The sequence below is a fragment of the Rhea americana genome, unplaced genomic scaffold (assembly GCF_003343005.1).
Source record: "Rhea americana isolate MKP2758 unplaced genomic scaffold, rheAme1 scaffold_4, whole genome shotgun sequence".
NCBI classification, from domain to species: Eukaryota; Metazoa; Chordata; class Aves; order Rheiformes; family Rheidae; genus Rhea; species Rhea americana.
This window is the reverse complement of record NW_028186534.1, coordinates 8,424,782-8,441,406: the sequence shown is the minus strand read 5'-3', so window position 1 is coordinate 8,441,406 and position 16,625 is coordinate 8,424,782. Positions and strand designations below refer to the sequence as shown.

General features: G+C 34.7%; 1 protein-coding gene across 1 annotated transcript; it reads right to left on the bottom strand.

Moving 5' to 3' along the window:
- Window positions 1–570: 570 nt before the first annotated feature.
- SPO11 (SPO11 initiator of meiotic double strand breaks) lies at window positions 571–16,377 on the bottom strand. Its single transcript, XM_085314106.1, has 12 exons — window positions 16,232–16,377; window positions 13,532–13,645; window positions 10,503–10,591; window positions 9,786–9,852; window positions 9,469–9,577; window positions 7,001–7,037; window positions 6,669–6,778; window positions 5,628–5,727; window positions 3,934–3,971; window positions 2,200–2,276; window positions 1,887–1,998; window positions 571–1,241 (listed from the first exon to the last, which is right to left on the bottom strand). The coding sequence occupies exons 1-12, from the start codon at window positions 16,375–16,377 to the stop codon at window positions 1,122–1,124; spliced, it is 1,119 nt and encodes a 372-aa protein (XP_085170232.1). The 3' UTR covers window positions 571–1,121.
- Window positions 16,378–16,625: the final 248 nt, after the last annotated feature.

Below are 16,625 nucleotides of genomic sequence, written 5' to 3'. Positions count from 1 at the left end.
CGCGGCGCGGGGCGGGAGCGGGGCCTGGTCCCAGGGGCAGTGGCGCGAACCGCGTGCGGTAACTCAAAACACGGGGAGGCAGTCAGACAGCTTCTGCAAGTGTTTTGGAAACTTCTTCCACTCTCATGAAAATAAAGCCTTCTCTAACCCGGACTTGCTTTTGGATCAAGATAATTTATCTAACTAGCCAGTAGAAATCAGTAGTATGTAATGACTGCTCTAGTGCAGTAAATAAGGAATTTTAATTGCTTTTAAATTTAATACTAGTGGAGAAATAGTTAAAAAAAAAACACTCGGTATATCTGTTGAAAACATTATTTGCTGATGATTGTGCAGATCATATCAATTCTGGAAAGTGCTAATGAAAGGGTTTTTTATGCAGCCTGTTTGCTTTCTTCATGCAAAATTCATTTAATATACACTTCAGTCACTATTTCCTGGTCATTTTTATTGTTTAGAGCCCACTAAATGGAGAAAATGAACACAGGATTCTGTTACAATGTGCATTATTAACAGGCTTGTTTATTAAATTCTAATCAACAATATATGGTTGCTCACTTGTTCACTGAAGAACATTTACAGCTGCTTTAAGATAACGCAGTGAAAAACTATTCTTGACTTTTTCATCTAAATTCAGAGTGAACACAAAATATCACRGTTCTGCACTTGTAATTTCTAACAGCAGGCACATAAAATAACTTGTTAACAAAGTCCTTTAACCTCTATAAAAATGAAAAGGATGGTATAACAGCATCATTTCATTGTGCTTTAAGACACAAGGGTCAGCTAGCCCTTGACACATTTTTAAGCTGCAAGTATAACTCAACGTTTTATCTCTACAAAGAACCTGYTGGAATATCTTTTTAGGTATCTCCCCTTGCCTTTGGAATTGTTACAGCGCAGTAGCCACAGAATGGAAGGAACAGTAAAAGAGCTGTCATTTCTTCTGTAGTTTGAAAGAGTYGATCAAAATTACATGCTAGATACAATGATAAAGAAAATGAACAAGAAACTGAAATCCCTGCTTCTCTTTGCAGATTTTCTGCAAAAATGTAGTACTTTTATACACTTGTTACAAAATAAAGCAGTATCAAGAAGACAGTTCATTTGCAAACAAGTTTTCATATCCAGCCACCAAATTGCAATTTGTTTGGTAAATAGACTCTGGAAAGGTAATCTGATGAAAGAGAAGTTAAAACTTGTATTTCAGCCTTCATTTTAGATGCTGCCATAATTTCCATCTAAAAAAGAACAAATTAACTTGTGATGCTGTAGCACTCTGATTGAAGATTCTATAATTGTTTAAACAAGAATTAAATTTTTGGATGTGCACATAGAGCCACAGAGTAAAAAGAATATTACTGGAAATGGTGCTGCAAAATCCCTGCCATGGAACTGAGAATGATTTTTATTAAGTGTTCATGTGCTTTCCAGTGTGTACCTCRTAAGTACACAATACCTTTTCTTCCTTGCTTACCATTTCACACAATATATGCCTAAATTGAGATATGTGTTTAAATGCTCTAGGCAAGATCAGAAGTCAAATACARAGTGATCAACTGCTTTACGTGTTCCCCTTCTTTGGAAGATGTAACATGTTTCATAGTATTTAGGAAAGCAGTAAAATCCCATGTACAGCATATGATCATCAGAGGACTAATGGCAGTAAAGCTTAAAACACTGGTGTTCTGGAATGTGACCCATCAAGGCCCACTGATGCAGGAGACAGCAGGCATAGACTTTCTCAGTCTTGCTGCCTTATAGAGCTGCAAAGCCTTACTGCCTTGGCTATACTAAATTTGTCATCATAAAGAGGAATAGGATTGCAGGTGATAGGATTTGGCCTGCTGGGATTAAGAAATAGGAGATGATCAGTTTATACATACTTCTCTTTTCCACATTGGCTGACAAGCAACATAAGGTCTCTTTTGTATACTTGCTAATTTATTTTGATCTTGTTTTGTGAATGGAATCAGGGCATCTTTGCATATATTCAATCTGAAAAGAAAATACAATTATTAAGTTTTCTCATCTGCTTTAGTTTCCAATTTCCTATTAACAAATCAAAATAATGTACAAAAGCATTAATAGAGTTGACCATCAGCCATCTTTTTGTGCATTAAGTCAAATTCATTGTTACTTACATTTATTATCTATGAAAGAGAAGCATACTTCCATTTCTTTTGGGAAATAACTAACCTCTTGAGATCAGATGGAAGAAGACCAATCCACTTTATAGATGGAACAGTGAGATGATGGGCTTCAAAAGACATTGACTAAAATAAGAAAGATCAGCTATTACATTGACTGTCTGTTTATATAATTTGAGAAATACGCCTTCCAAGGTCATGGTCATACTTTACTAGAGTGATGGTTAGCTGTTTTCACAGTCAGAATGTTATAGGAGAAAATAGTGCAACTAAAGCTTACCATATCCCGCTACCAAAAACAGTTCCTCCGCTAAGACTTGTACCCTTAAACCTATGAGAGACTCTAGACTAGTCCAGTTTAGTCTGGTCTAGTCTGCATAAGTTTTGGAGTTGTTTGTGAAAACAAACAAACAAACAATCAACATGACTCTGATTACCAGACAAAAGTTAAGACAGGAGAAGCAATGACAATTAAAAACTGCTTGGGAATTTTTCATATTTTATGCTAAAAAGTACCAAATTATATATAAATTGCCAGCCCAAAGGTTTATCTAGCCCAATATCATGGCTACAGTAAACATCTAAGAGAAAAGTGTGAAAGCAAATAAGCAATTAATGATACTTCCTCAGAGTACTCCCCCTGCTTCAACAGTTTGATTCCAGCTTTCAAGACAGAGGTGGTAGTGGTGTATTTAGTAACGCCTGATAACATGTTTTTCTTGAATTTATCTGGTTTTCAGAATCCATGAAAACTTTGCCATCTACAGCATCCTACAGCTAAGTACCACTGTTAAAATAATGTTGTATTATGAATATTTCCATTGTTTATAATGAACCTGACATATACAAGTTTCATTTGATACATCCTAATTCTTGTAGAAAACATGAAGAACTGTTCCTGTAATTGAACAAAATAAAAACTTTAACGGAAATCTGACAATTTCTTTTACTCCTGGAAGATACTGTTCTATCAATTTACACACCTTTCTAACTAAGCTTTAAGTTTGACAGCTCACCCACAAACTTGGGAGATCTGGCTTTCCTACATGTTCTTGAGGCATATATTTGAACTCTGACATCAATGTCTAATTGTTTTCTCAAAGTTTTTCTTACTTTGGATGTTCTTTCTCCTTTGCCTTACTGAACAGTTCACCTATCTGCTCCTTCTGTCTGCCTTCACCTTAGACTACCCACCTTCCATATTGTCTTCCTCTGCCTCTTCTTTTAGCATATAACACAACATGCCTTCCTCTTCTCTTGGCCTCTTTCTCCGTAATGTTCTGCACTAACCCATGTATCCAGAAACAAATTTTTATCCCCAAAGTCATTGCTAACGTAACATGATTTTGGAGTATTACGCAGTTCACCATCTCACAAGTAATGTATCCCTTCTCTCCAGTTCCTCCACTCCTCATTTGTCTTCTAGGGGAAGTATTGTGTGTATGACAAAGTAAAATGGAGAACACTTCTCGTGGGACTTCCTAAATACTATCAAAATACAAAAAGTACTACCAAATACAAATAATATTATAAACAACTCCATGCAGCAGGCAAAAACTGAGAGATATCAGAAAATGAAACATGCCATTTTTATCTAGTTTCTTTGTGGTGCAGGAAGATGCTGTTTTTGCAGATACACAAGGCCTAAAAACTGTGTTTTAGTATTGAAACAAAACAATAAAGGGCAATAGCCATTCTAAAAAAGACTATAACATTTTGCATAACCCAGCTTCAAGACTGGATTACAAAACAAATATATCTGAAGTAGAAAAATTATACTCACCACAGATCCATATTTGTAGATGCACATTATTTCTATACCTAATTTACAAATATCAAGTGTCAAGAGTCTGTTTATCTATATGCTTGGCATGCTTAAGAAGACTGCATTAATAATTCAGTTTGATGGCATAACACTTACGACATTAGGCTTAATAAGGTTCTTAATGGTTTACAATTATCTTTAGAGCATGTTAAAATAATACAATCAAAATTTGAGCATAATATGGCACCTCTGTATAGTTAGATGTTTTACACTGCCTGTGCATAGTCATTTTAGAAACAAGGGTGATCAGCTGTTCTACACATTGTCATGAAAAGGGTCTTTCTTGGTCCAGTGTAATCTGTATCTCTCAACAGTATTGCTTTGGGCAATTATTTTGYAGTAATCGCCTTCATTTCCAGAAGGTATTCAGTGTAGATTATGTACAGAGAATTTCTGTATGTGAATCTGATGTTTCAGGGAAATCTCAGATTTACTGCTGGTATAATAAAATCGCTAGCACAGCCAGAATGCTATGGGCTTGCTTTATGCAGAAGAAACAGCTATACATAGGCTTTTGGGTGAGTCTGCACATGTGGAGTAGCTGAAAGATACTGAACACATGTGCAGATCAACAACACATGCCCAACAGATCCTTGGATCTTGCTACTTTCTTCAGAATTAACCTTAGTAGGTATGAAAGCTCAAGACTAAGTTAATTATTACATTTTTCATTCTTCTAATTTTAAACTTTTTAAACATTATTTATGTGTTTAATATGTGTTATATATACATGTGTGTATATATGTGTGTTTTAATATGATAATAATGAAAATAATTTGAGGTGTTTTCAGGTTTACATCTTAGTGTTTCTATGAGAAATCAGGTTTTTAGAAATATCCTTAAAGGACAGTAAAAATCAACCAAATCTCGTAGAGAAAATTACAGCAATTCCAGTCAACACAACCTTCTTAAAGTTCCTGATAACAACCTAATTGACGTCAATCAAAACTTCAGCTATGGATTGCCAGAGAGCTTGTATCTTACAAAACAAAACTACTGAGCTGTGTACTTAGGCCTTGTTAAAACATAGTATGTATTTTACCTATTTTGTAGGTAAAACACATTTTATATGTAAACAATTCTGTGAATAACCAGTAGTGCAGTCTTACACATACTTAAAGTCTCAGTGTTCTAGTGTAAGAGAACTTAACTCTCTTCAAAACAGAATAGTCTAGCATTTATTTTCCAGGCATAACCACAGCCAATATATACATGTTTTCAAAGGTATTAGCTCTACAAGGATGTAGCTAGGATCTCCTGAGACTTTCAAAAGTGGCCCGGTGCCTAACACCCATTAAAATAAGTGGAATCATGTTATGGATCATAAAATTCCCTGTGATACTTATTCTCATTTTTAGGTCCTCAGATACTTTAAAAATCTAGCTCTAATCTGAGCCATATAGTCTATCAGAAAAATCTTTTTTTTTCTTTTTTAAGGCACAAGGTTTTGTGATTATTAAGATTTGATTTGATTAAGATGTGATTTGATTATTAAGATAGTACAGATGTCTCAGTAATTGCATAAATCTGCAACCTTCCAATTACCTTGGATCATCCTACTCTATGCCATGAATGCCTTCTCATGAATATATGAAAAAAGATTCTAAATAAATTTTCTTTCTTTTTGTGTCATTGAAACTCTAGAGATTTACCATGTGGATCTGCATCCATAAGGGTGAAAATAGGAATTTGAAATGTATCCCACAGCTTTCTGACCAAAAGTCGTGTATTAAGATCTGGTACGCCTCTTCCCTAAGGAAATAAAATAAAAGCAGACATTTTTAAATTAATTAAAACAACATCTGGTGACATATGTGTTTACATCTGTCATTTAAAAGCAAGTAAACAAACAAAACTGGCAGAAATACTTCTCCTGCAGCTATTTTGCAGGGAAAGCTGTATGCTCCTTTTTGGCTCCATGGGGAGGGAAGGAGGAACAAGGGCTGGGAAGCAGCACGGCAGATGTACTGGATTACAGGGGCCATAGAAGAACCATACTTTCCTCTGTATAAGGAGTTAATTTGTAAGGTCTGGCAGTTGACATATAGGTGTACTCTGATACCTGTATAAGTTGGTGTAAAAAGAAAAAGGCCATTTTTTTTCTCTTAAAATATTTACAGCACTAATGAAATAATATAAAACAAGCTTTTGATATGGCTGACTGTAACTGGTACTTGGTAATGTACAATACGTTGCACAATATAAATGTTTATCTCAAGTGTGGGGATCAGGTTTTCCTCACTGTGGGCAATATTTGTCCCAGAACATGTGGGTATGCATATTCAATTTACACATTCCTATTATTTCTCTAGGTTCCATTGCTCTTTCATTACAATCCAAAAATCGAACAATTCTGTTTCTTACAGCCTTGCTAAAGCTAGGATCCTGAAGAACAAAAAGACACTCAAGAGTTAAGAAGTCTTTCTGAGAAAGAGTAGGGCAGCTACTTTGCAACAGTAGATGAAGTTGATAAGCTAATGGGCTCTAAGGAGATTTTTGGAAGAAATAAGTCTTTCAAATGTGTATTTTGTACTTCTATTACTAAGATAATAAAATAAAAAAGAATTACTGTAAGACATGTTTCTTATTAATTTTATTAAAGTCTATTGACAAAGTTTGAGCACCACTACAATGCTAAAGTATCATTTAAATTGTTAAGTCTAGCTAGACAATATGAAATGTCAGATGCATACCGTAATCATTATACATGGGGTCAATTTGTTGCAGAAGTCGTCATCCAAGAGTCTCTGAAAAGTTGCATCTTTTTCTACAATAAGCATAAATTTTGCATGTGAGATTAAATCTTATATGTTAAGGCTAGCTGCATGTAAAATGATCCATCACACAAATCAATTAAACCCAAATGCTCTATAATGCATATTCTGGAGCCAAAGGCAATGTTCATGACTCAATTTCAGAGCCAACAAGCAAAGAAAAAATTACCAAAACATTGTTTAACTTGGAATATTCTTTGTTTATACTTTATTTTTTCAGTCTACAACAAGAGTTTTTGCTCAAAGGATACTTTTAATTCCTTCAACATTAGACGGCACAGTGACTGCCTAAAACAACAGAAATGAAATTAATCATTTTAAATAGAGAAAATGATCTATTTTAAAATAACAATATTAGGTAATGAAGGGCACAATTATATCCTCAAAAAACCATTCATCTTCTTACATACAAGATTGTTCTTGACATTTTCACTGCCTTATGAGCACATTCAATCATTTATTTTCTGCTCTATTATATAGTTGTATGAGAGTCCTCCTGTTATGAAAAGATGCTTTTCAAAAGTGTGCTTATGCTAGTCATAGAAGATTGTTCTTCACAGAGTCACTACAAAGATAACGTTGTCCCAACTGACTTTGTGTCTTCACCAGAAAATAGTCAGCTAGGTGTGAAGACTGCAAATTCAATATGGATTTAAAACATCTAAGCATTCTTTTTGAAAGACCTTTAAAATCTTTCTTTTATTAACCTGTGGCCTGGTTTTATAACTGTTTTGTAGCAAYTATTTTAAGATATAGTAATGTTTACTTTACATCTCATATTAGGATTGGCTCAATCTGGCAAGCATATGGATGAGAAAACAGGAACTTGGAAAGAAGAACTTGGCAAAAGAGTATGTATACACTGAAGTGTGTGGTCTGTTTTTACTTCTGACTGCTAGATCACCTCAGGTGCCACAGCAAACAACTCAATAAATAAAAATATGAAGAGCTGTAGAACAACATTAATAATAGAGGTTGTTAGCCTCTGCTTAAACAAAAACAAAATAAAATAGGCATCCTAAGTTGTCTTTCCATTTTTAAATTACCCACATAGGCTTCTAATGGACACACTTTCCAGAAGGTCTGCATTCTATTCCCACTTTCATATTCTACATGCCTACACGGAAAAACCTTGAGGACTAGATTAGCTGAATCTCTTCTCTTCAATCCACTTCTGGCTCTTGAATGCTCTTGAAAATGTTATCTTTTCTTTAGTCCATTTCTGCCTTTGGTAAATTAATTGGCAATACAACCCCTTCTAATGTCTGTTAAGTCCTGTATAAGTGATATAAGGAGCTCCTTCTGAGACCTAATAGCCTCATGTTATACATTTTTGGTTATGCAATGCAAGGCCCACAAAGAGAATATCAACCCTTATGCTGACAGAGCATCATCACTAAACTTGTGTGAATGGGAAGATACTTCTCTGGGTCCAGAAAGAGATTTCTTTCTCTAAATACAGAGGCTCAATTCAGTCTCTCATCTATCCTGTTACTACTAGATGAGTCTGTTCATTCCAGTAGAAGCAGCACTTCGAGACCAGATGAGTACATTAACTCAAGCTGTAAGTGTCTTATTTTCTTACTCCGCAGGAACTCAATCTACTGTGACTGAAACTAAGCATGATCAGAGAGCCCAAGTTTCCACAATTCAGAGCCCTTCTTTGTCAGAACACTGTAATAGAAAGCTGTCAGAGCACTGTAATAGAACATAAAGGGCTCAGTTAAAACTAGACATGTGCTGACTTGCACGCTGGTGGCAGGCTAGCCCACCAAACAGTTAAGCAATACTTTTTTTCTCTCATTTTTACCCAGGTTGTGAGGTCTTAGTGTGCCACAGCACTGGTCTGTATAATAAATTTATATAATAACCTGGGCTACAAAAAGCACAGGATAAAAAGTACATCTACAAAGCCAGAAGCTATGAATTATCGTTGCTATTTATAATACATACTGTTGCACTACAGGTACAATTCACTTTTGTACCATCTTCCTCAGTATAACTTAAATTACCAGCAACAGAACCTTTAGTTGTAGACAGCTGAAAAAAATAATAAGTTGTACACAGTGAATTGGATGTTACATGCTGTTACGCTATTATTTTGCATAGGCAAATCAAAAAACTTCCGGAAAGACGTTTCTGATCAGTAATAAGCAATTACTGACTGCCATCAACCTTTTAAACACTGAACAAAGTTATTGTCTTCATGGATGTGAAGGAATATTTACAATAAATTATGTTAATAACTACATTTATGGATAAAAAGGAATTCGTATCAGGCATGAGATACAAATAAATACAAAAGGATACTGTACCTTTGAGTGAATCACTTTAAATATTTAATTAAAAACCCAAGTTAGCAAATCACTTAAGCACAAATTGTTGAATGAATGTCTCACATTCTGAAGTTTAAACTCTGCCTTCGCTAGGTAAATAGCAAAAGGCCTAGTGATTTTAGCTAAAGGAGTTGGCTAAAAGAATTAGTTTAGCTAAAAGATTTCGTTCGCAAACTCTTTGGAACAAGGGAGTTAACTATGTATTTTCTCTGAAGAAAGAAACCTTTTGAATACCATGACAAATAAAATGAAGTTTCTTTGCATAGCAAACACTATTTTCACTGCATACTTCCTACTGATCGCTTTCCTGACATTTCAGCTTTCAGCATAATCTATATGATTTGGAAATAATGACAAAATAAAAAAAGTAATAAAATACTTACTATGTGTAGACTTCTCCGGGGTATTTTAAGCATGCAAGAAATGTCATCGATTATATTGTCCACAGCACTCTGGCTGCCAAACAGTAGTGTATCTGTGTAATATATATCTCTAAAAAGATAAAATAGTGTATTTGTGGTTATAATACTGAAAAAAAAAAAACATTTTACTGAGGGCAAGGATAGTTAGATCAACCTAAACCTACATTTTAAGTACAGAAACGTGTTATATTACAGGTTTATAGCCAAGCTATTTGTCTTTCACAATAACATTCTTAAAATACAATGTCATTTGAAATTACAGAAATGCAGTATGTTACCTTTTAGTTGCATAAGTATTGCTCTGCACCATCTTATAGATCATAGATAAAATTTTGAGAATCAAAGCTGAAAAAAATACATTTACAAAATATTTTAATATTCTTGATGTTTACTAAATAAAAGTAATTTTAAGTTGTTTAGCAGCTATTCCTGATAGATCAACCTTTCAGAAATATGTATGCAATAATTTGTATTTATATTGAGCTGTATCTGTGTCTCAAAACACTAAAAAATGTAAATACAATTTGAACATATATATTTTAATATGCTGTGAAAACACAGAGACACTGTACTAATCAATAGACTCAATAATTTCTAGCATAATGAGAAAAAATATGATTGAATTAACTGAGGAAATGTATGCCCTGCTATCTGGGCCAAGAAATGACTTGCAGTTAGAAAAAGAAATTAGTTTGTTGTCCATATTCCAAGATTCCTTCACTAGTCAGATTTCTGAAGGAGGATGATGTTTTTACATAAAGACCTTTTAAATATGTCCACAGCTGATACTCAGTCAGGGAGAGTGGAATTATAAGAACTCTGTATTAATTTCACTGTAACCCTCACTATACTTTAATAGAGAAGGGGAAGGCTGAAGTGCTGGCTTTTATTCCTTATATAATTCTACACTACAATGTGTAATTTTTTCTTCTACAAAGTTTTGAAGTAATTTGAACAAATTAAGGATTCTGCTTTTGGATTTTTTTTTAACTTACCAAATTTTCGTGCTGACTTAGAGCAGTCACTTCTTATTTTTTTTGTGGTACAACATGGTATCATCTGTAGACCAACAGAATCTTTAAATCTGATATATTGCAAACAAATACAATAAAACTGTAAACTTATGAAGTGAGGATATGGTAAATTGTTCTCTGCAAGAAAATTCAGAATAAGATGCCTTTTCTCTCGTCAGATATGCTAGTGCTGTTTTCAGAATTAGTACAGAGCCCCATCAACTTCAGTGGAGTGACTGGTTATCACTGTCTAGCTGGAGTTGCCAAAGGAAAAAGACAGCCAGTAATCATCATCTGCCAGAATGACTCACTCAAAACAGTATTGAATTGCCCTCAGCTGATTATTGGCTTCAGAACAGGAAAGACTATCTCAAAAAGATACTTCAGGATTGAATTCAAGCCCAAATATACATGCTCCTGGACAGAAGTAGCGACAAGTATTGTATTTCATACATGCTTGTAAATGTTGCTATATCAGCATAAATTATTATTTAGTATTAAAACAAAGGAATAAGTGATACAGGAAAAAATGTGGTTCAACATTAATATACAAGTCAAGTCTGGCATAGTAACTTTCTGTTAAGTAAGTGATTTCTTAAAAATAAGTGACATTATCTCATATTACAATAATATGATTAGATCTCTGTACTGACCTTATTACCAGAACAATTCAGTTATTTCATTATTTATTTTTGGATCAAAAATGTGTTTATCCTGTTCTCTAAAAAATTGACTCATCTAGATGAGTTGAACCATTATTTCACTTTTCACTTCTGACAGTGCACATTTCACTGAAAAATTCAAATATTTTCTTAATGTCATTTGGTTACTTTTGCATAAAAATATTTTAGTGCCTTAGTATATGACTGCCCTGCCTTTAAAGCATTTTTTTTAATCTTGGAGTTTGCGTGTATTTTTAATGGTAAACTGACCATAATTTTACATAAAACGACATGATGTTTTTAAATTTGTCAAAGCTTTTGCTTCATGCATCCTTTGGGTGGCAGAACACACCACGCTGCAGATGCATGTGTGAGGTGACAGCAACAACAAACAGCACACTCTTGTCCTCTGCCCTTCTGCTTTAAAGTAACTCTCTTGCCTTTGTGCTGCAACATTGAAAAGGCATTTCTGTTTTTCCCTTGCAAGTTCCCTACATTGTAACTTTACAGGATGAAACTTCTGGGAGGAAAACAGTAATGAGAACTTCGCTGGATTGCTCTGATACAGTAAAAAAGGAGCACTCCTTTTAGGAAATAGTATGTTTAAGAATCTAAGTCTAATCAATGTGACTCCCATGGACACTTCATAACACTTCTCCACAACTGGGAAACCTTTTTCTTTCTTTCTTTCTTTTTTTTTTTTAATAAAATAAATAATAAAAAAAGAAACACATAGCTGGACAACAGAAAAAAAGTTGTACTGCTTTATGACTGGCATTCTCATTGATTGACCTCATTCTCAGGTAACTATCTGAGTATCTACAAAGGTTTCCAAGAAATATTTCAAACATGAAATTATTCCCTCATTCTACTAGGTCCTGCCCTGTAGATCCCAGCTGTGCAGATTAGGTATGAAAAGGCTTGCTGAAAATGAAAAAAAGGGAGCATGCCTCACTGACTATATTTTCTTTTGTTCCTAGTACATTTTGGAGTTTTGTTTTTATTTGCTTATTTACATTACAAGCTTCCTACACTGCCATATTAAAGAGGGATGTAAGTTATTATTCAATGGAAATACATAGCTGAGATTACATTTCACTATCATAAATACTTGTTAACATTTTTGGATTTGATTGATTAGTCTTATTTTTAACATACTGCGATGTTAACTTGTTTTAATTTGAACATTTTCCTCCCTACATGATCTGATGGCAAATAACATCTCACATGTGTTTTTCTAGCCTGGAATGCCAGTTCCCCCACAACTGCCAAAAATTGCAAAACTTCATTATAGTATTTCAATTTTACTGACATCTGAGTGAAACATTTTTGTCAAACTATCAGGATGTAAACCATTAAATCCACTGGACCATGCAAGCCTTTCAGTTGACTGATTACCTTCAGGCCCTTCAGGTTTTTTGACTGACAGAAATTTGTTATTTTCATTAAATAAGGATTCCACCCAAGTGCTATGTGTGGAAGGTTTGCTATGCTTTCTCAACCTCAATTGTTTGTAATGTGGGCAGCTAAACACTTCTGCAATCTTATTAATCTAAATATCCTTTAACTCACTGATACGCAAAGCTATCACAGGACAAGAAAGAGATTCGTGTCTTTATCTTTTTGCATCAGTGTTATAAAAAGCAGTTAATCTATCAGTTTCAGATGTTTTCAACTGAAATGAACTTCTCAGAAAAATATTGTCGCATAGGCAATTTAACACAAATCACTAAGTGTATTATAAAGGACAACAGATAACATTTCAGACACTTGGTTTACTTTTTTCAGTGGTACTGACTTAGAACAACTTATGGACACAACTCTGAGGTAAGAGATACAGCAGGAAGAGGAGAAGAACATTTTATTTGAAAAACAAGAGGATAAGCTTATCACTATCATTTGAGGAAAAAATACATCATGAGGAAACGTAGCAAAAAAGAAAGGAGGAGGCACAGAGAATGATCGGCGACTGAAATTGTCAGTAATTGTTTCCAGCCTGGAACAGGTTTTTTCAATCAAAGACAACTTATCATTTCTGTTCTCTGCTGCTTCCAGAAAATGATTATTTACAGGACCTCCCTTTCCTTTCCAACCCCTTTCACTGTAGTTTCACATTCCCCTGTATACCATGGTCTGCTGCTACTTAATATGTGATACCTTGTTCACGCAGAGTGAATGCTAAGTATCACTTTTGATTTGTCCATTACCTGTTAGGAAGTTAAATTATTTGTTAATTCTAATGCTGATAGAATTATGTAAGATTAACTCTTTTGGAAGTTATACAATCATATATATATTCATGTCATTTCTATAAACATAATGCAAGCCCTTAAAATTTATGACACTTACTCTATATTCCTCCAATCTGATCTGTTAGCCAACATGAGCACAGGTGCTTGTTTTTTGGCCAAGCTTGTAAGTACATCTAGAATAACATTTTCTATTGCTTCAAGAACTTCAGAACTAAAAGCAAGCAGATTAGTGATACAGTTCATATGATTAAATATATTTTGAGTTTTATTCATCTATTGTCACCCCTACAGTATACAGAATATATTTTAATTCAAAACTGTTTCAGGAAGATATTAGTTTTAAAAACATGCAGGAACTTTGTTTTGCTTTTTAAGCTTGTTTTACTTGGTTTCACTAAAATCTTTGACTTTCCATTCCAGATGCAACACTGAGTGCCCAGTTTACATTTCTACATTTCTATTCGTTCCCGAAACGATTAAGTTTTTGAGCAGTTGAACTTTTAGACCAACTGGCTGGTTTGTGACTAATGATTAATGTTTTACTTTAAAGGACGTAATATTGGCTTTGGCTATGATTTGGGCTAACTTATTTTTAAATGTTGTAAATTTTAAAAATGTTTAAGAGTACAAATACTTCCTGTTGTACCACTGCACATTAACCTTTTGATCTGCTGCCTTGAACAAACTGTTGAGGGTTTTAATCATATGAAGGCTTAGTCTCAACAGATACACTATGAAAAGAATAAAATCTGTATCTTTCACCTAAGACGACAAACTAACCTTGCAGCAGATTCTCTACAACAAAATAGTAGGCTGGTCTGAGTGTTATGACAGATGCTTTTTATTTTCATAAGCAATTTGATGCCAGCATTTCAGCTATCCTTAAAACTGGAAGAGTGCTATATACCAGTGTAAGTTTAAGTAGGAATTAAAAAAATAGGCAAAATTATTGTTTATTTTAGCTGAAAGATTTATCAGCAAAGCCCAATTTTATCATTAAGTAGTACGTCAAGAATAAATGAGCACCTACTCACACAAAATGAATTATCCTAGTGCTACAAAACCAGAAAACCAGCAATAATGATTTATAAAACCTAGCTGTAAGTTTCCTTAAGCAATAATGAGGTATCATTAAATCTCTCTTCTGTCAGCTGAATGTTTCTTACATTTTGTAACTCACCTTCCACTTTACGTCTCTTGTTGYTGAAACTAGGTTCTCATTCTCTAAAAACAGTTTCTGGAAAGTATTAACCTTTTATTTTAAAACTCTCTTTTGAGTAGAATTTGTATTAAAAAATACTAATGTACAAATATTTTTGTCCAATTATATTATATGGTTCAACACAGAGTTAAAAGTTTTTTTCTGTTTTTCAGATGAATAAACTTGGACATAGAGAGATTAATGACCTTCCCGAAGGTAAAACAGTGAAGAATTTGCTGTGTTGATAACACAGGAAGGCTTGGTCATGCAGCCAGTATGTAAAATCATTTTCTACTATATAGCTTCATAATTATCTCCAAAATTCCCTGACTTTTGGGCTCATGGTCTATTCCCTCAAATAGGGGAAAAAAAAAAAAGTAGAGAGAAAAGTGTCAGCTGGTGAGATAACATGTAATACAGCAAAGAGTTGGAGTAAAATAGATAACCAAAGTTGACTACAGTGCAGATCTCAAACGTACCAGTTGAGGAAAACAAAAATATACCTAGGTGGATGAATAAAAGAATGGACAGATAGGTAGGAAATCTAAACTATGACATTGTTTGATAATCACATACACCTTATTTTGTCACTTGGTTCTGTTCACTAGATCTGTGTTTCACATTCTATATGCACTTTGAATTTCGCTGCAGAATTAGGAAGTCCGGGTTTCTGTTCTAATCCCAATTTCCTGATTTCTTGGCCAACAGAAGTTGTAAATGTGACAAAATAGGAAAAAGAGGACAGCAATTCTCTTTGTACCACTAGCTGACATTCTAGCTCCCCTTGCAGAGATTAACAGAATTTTAATAAGTAAACATACAGTACTGGCCAAGCATGCCTACTTAAAATTCATTCTGGTTTAGTTAACAGTGAAATCTGAGCTGAGAAGGGGCAGGCACTGAAGAAAGATCTCACAGGGTTTGCAGCTCGTTTCTGACAAGTTGCGGTATGAATAGGTCCTAGTCTTCGTACAGCACACAAAATGATCTTCAATAATAATAGTGTAAGAGAACATTAATTTTAACAGTGACTTTAACAAGTAACACAATATAAATACACAAGAGAAACAGTTACAGGTAAAAATCTCCAATGTACTAAACCAACATACTCTTAAAAACTAGCACAGGAAATTGCTAGAACCTATTCCTGCAGTTCCTATACCTGTGATAAAAATCAAGAACTCCCTGAATCATATTATTTTTATTATCCTTTTTCTTTTAGAATTCCTGTTAAGATGCTCCCTGTCTGAACCTCTGAGGATGATATACTACGTACTGAAAGAGTCTTTAAAAAAGGCAATTAAAGGCTTAGGGTTTTTGTAAGTGAAATAATGAATATGAAATTCAGTATTTTTGGTTTTTTCACTTCTTTCTGTATTTCTTTCTTGTACCTATAGATTTTCTGAGAGTCATGAGGGAACCAAGATGCTGTTTGCACAGTGCAAGAGCCCTTCTGCCTATGCTGTGTCTGAAGAGTGTCCTTAGAGTGGAATATGTTTTTCACCTTTACACAAACCCATTAGGTGCAATGGTGCACCACCTACTTAAGTCCTTCCACAAAAAGATTGTGTGGGTGCTGTTCTTCACATGTTTTACCTGGGGACATGGCTCCCGTGATGAGGCAGACTTGTTTCCTGGGAGCCGGTCTCGTTCCCACCTGGCACCGTGATGGAGCACAGCCCGTGGTCCTCCTTGGAGGTTGGTGAAGATGGATCCAGCCTTCCTGGAGGGAACGAAGCCATTTTAAAGAAAAAGCAAAAGAGATCAGTGCAGAGATTATAGAAGGCTGTTCTGGGCATTGGACTTAAAACTCATTCTTTGAGCTCCAACAGCAGGGCCAGCTGGAAAGGAAAAGCAGAAAACTTCCATAAAAGCCCTCAGAGTCGACCAACAGGTCTTCACACCCTTCCTGACTGACCAATGGCTTTTCCCGCCCTCCCTGACTGACAGGAGCTTGCCCCGCCCTCCCTAGCAGACGAGGCCCCTTTCC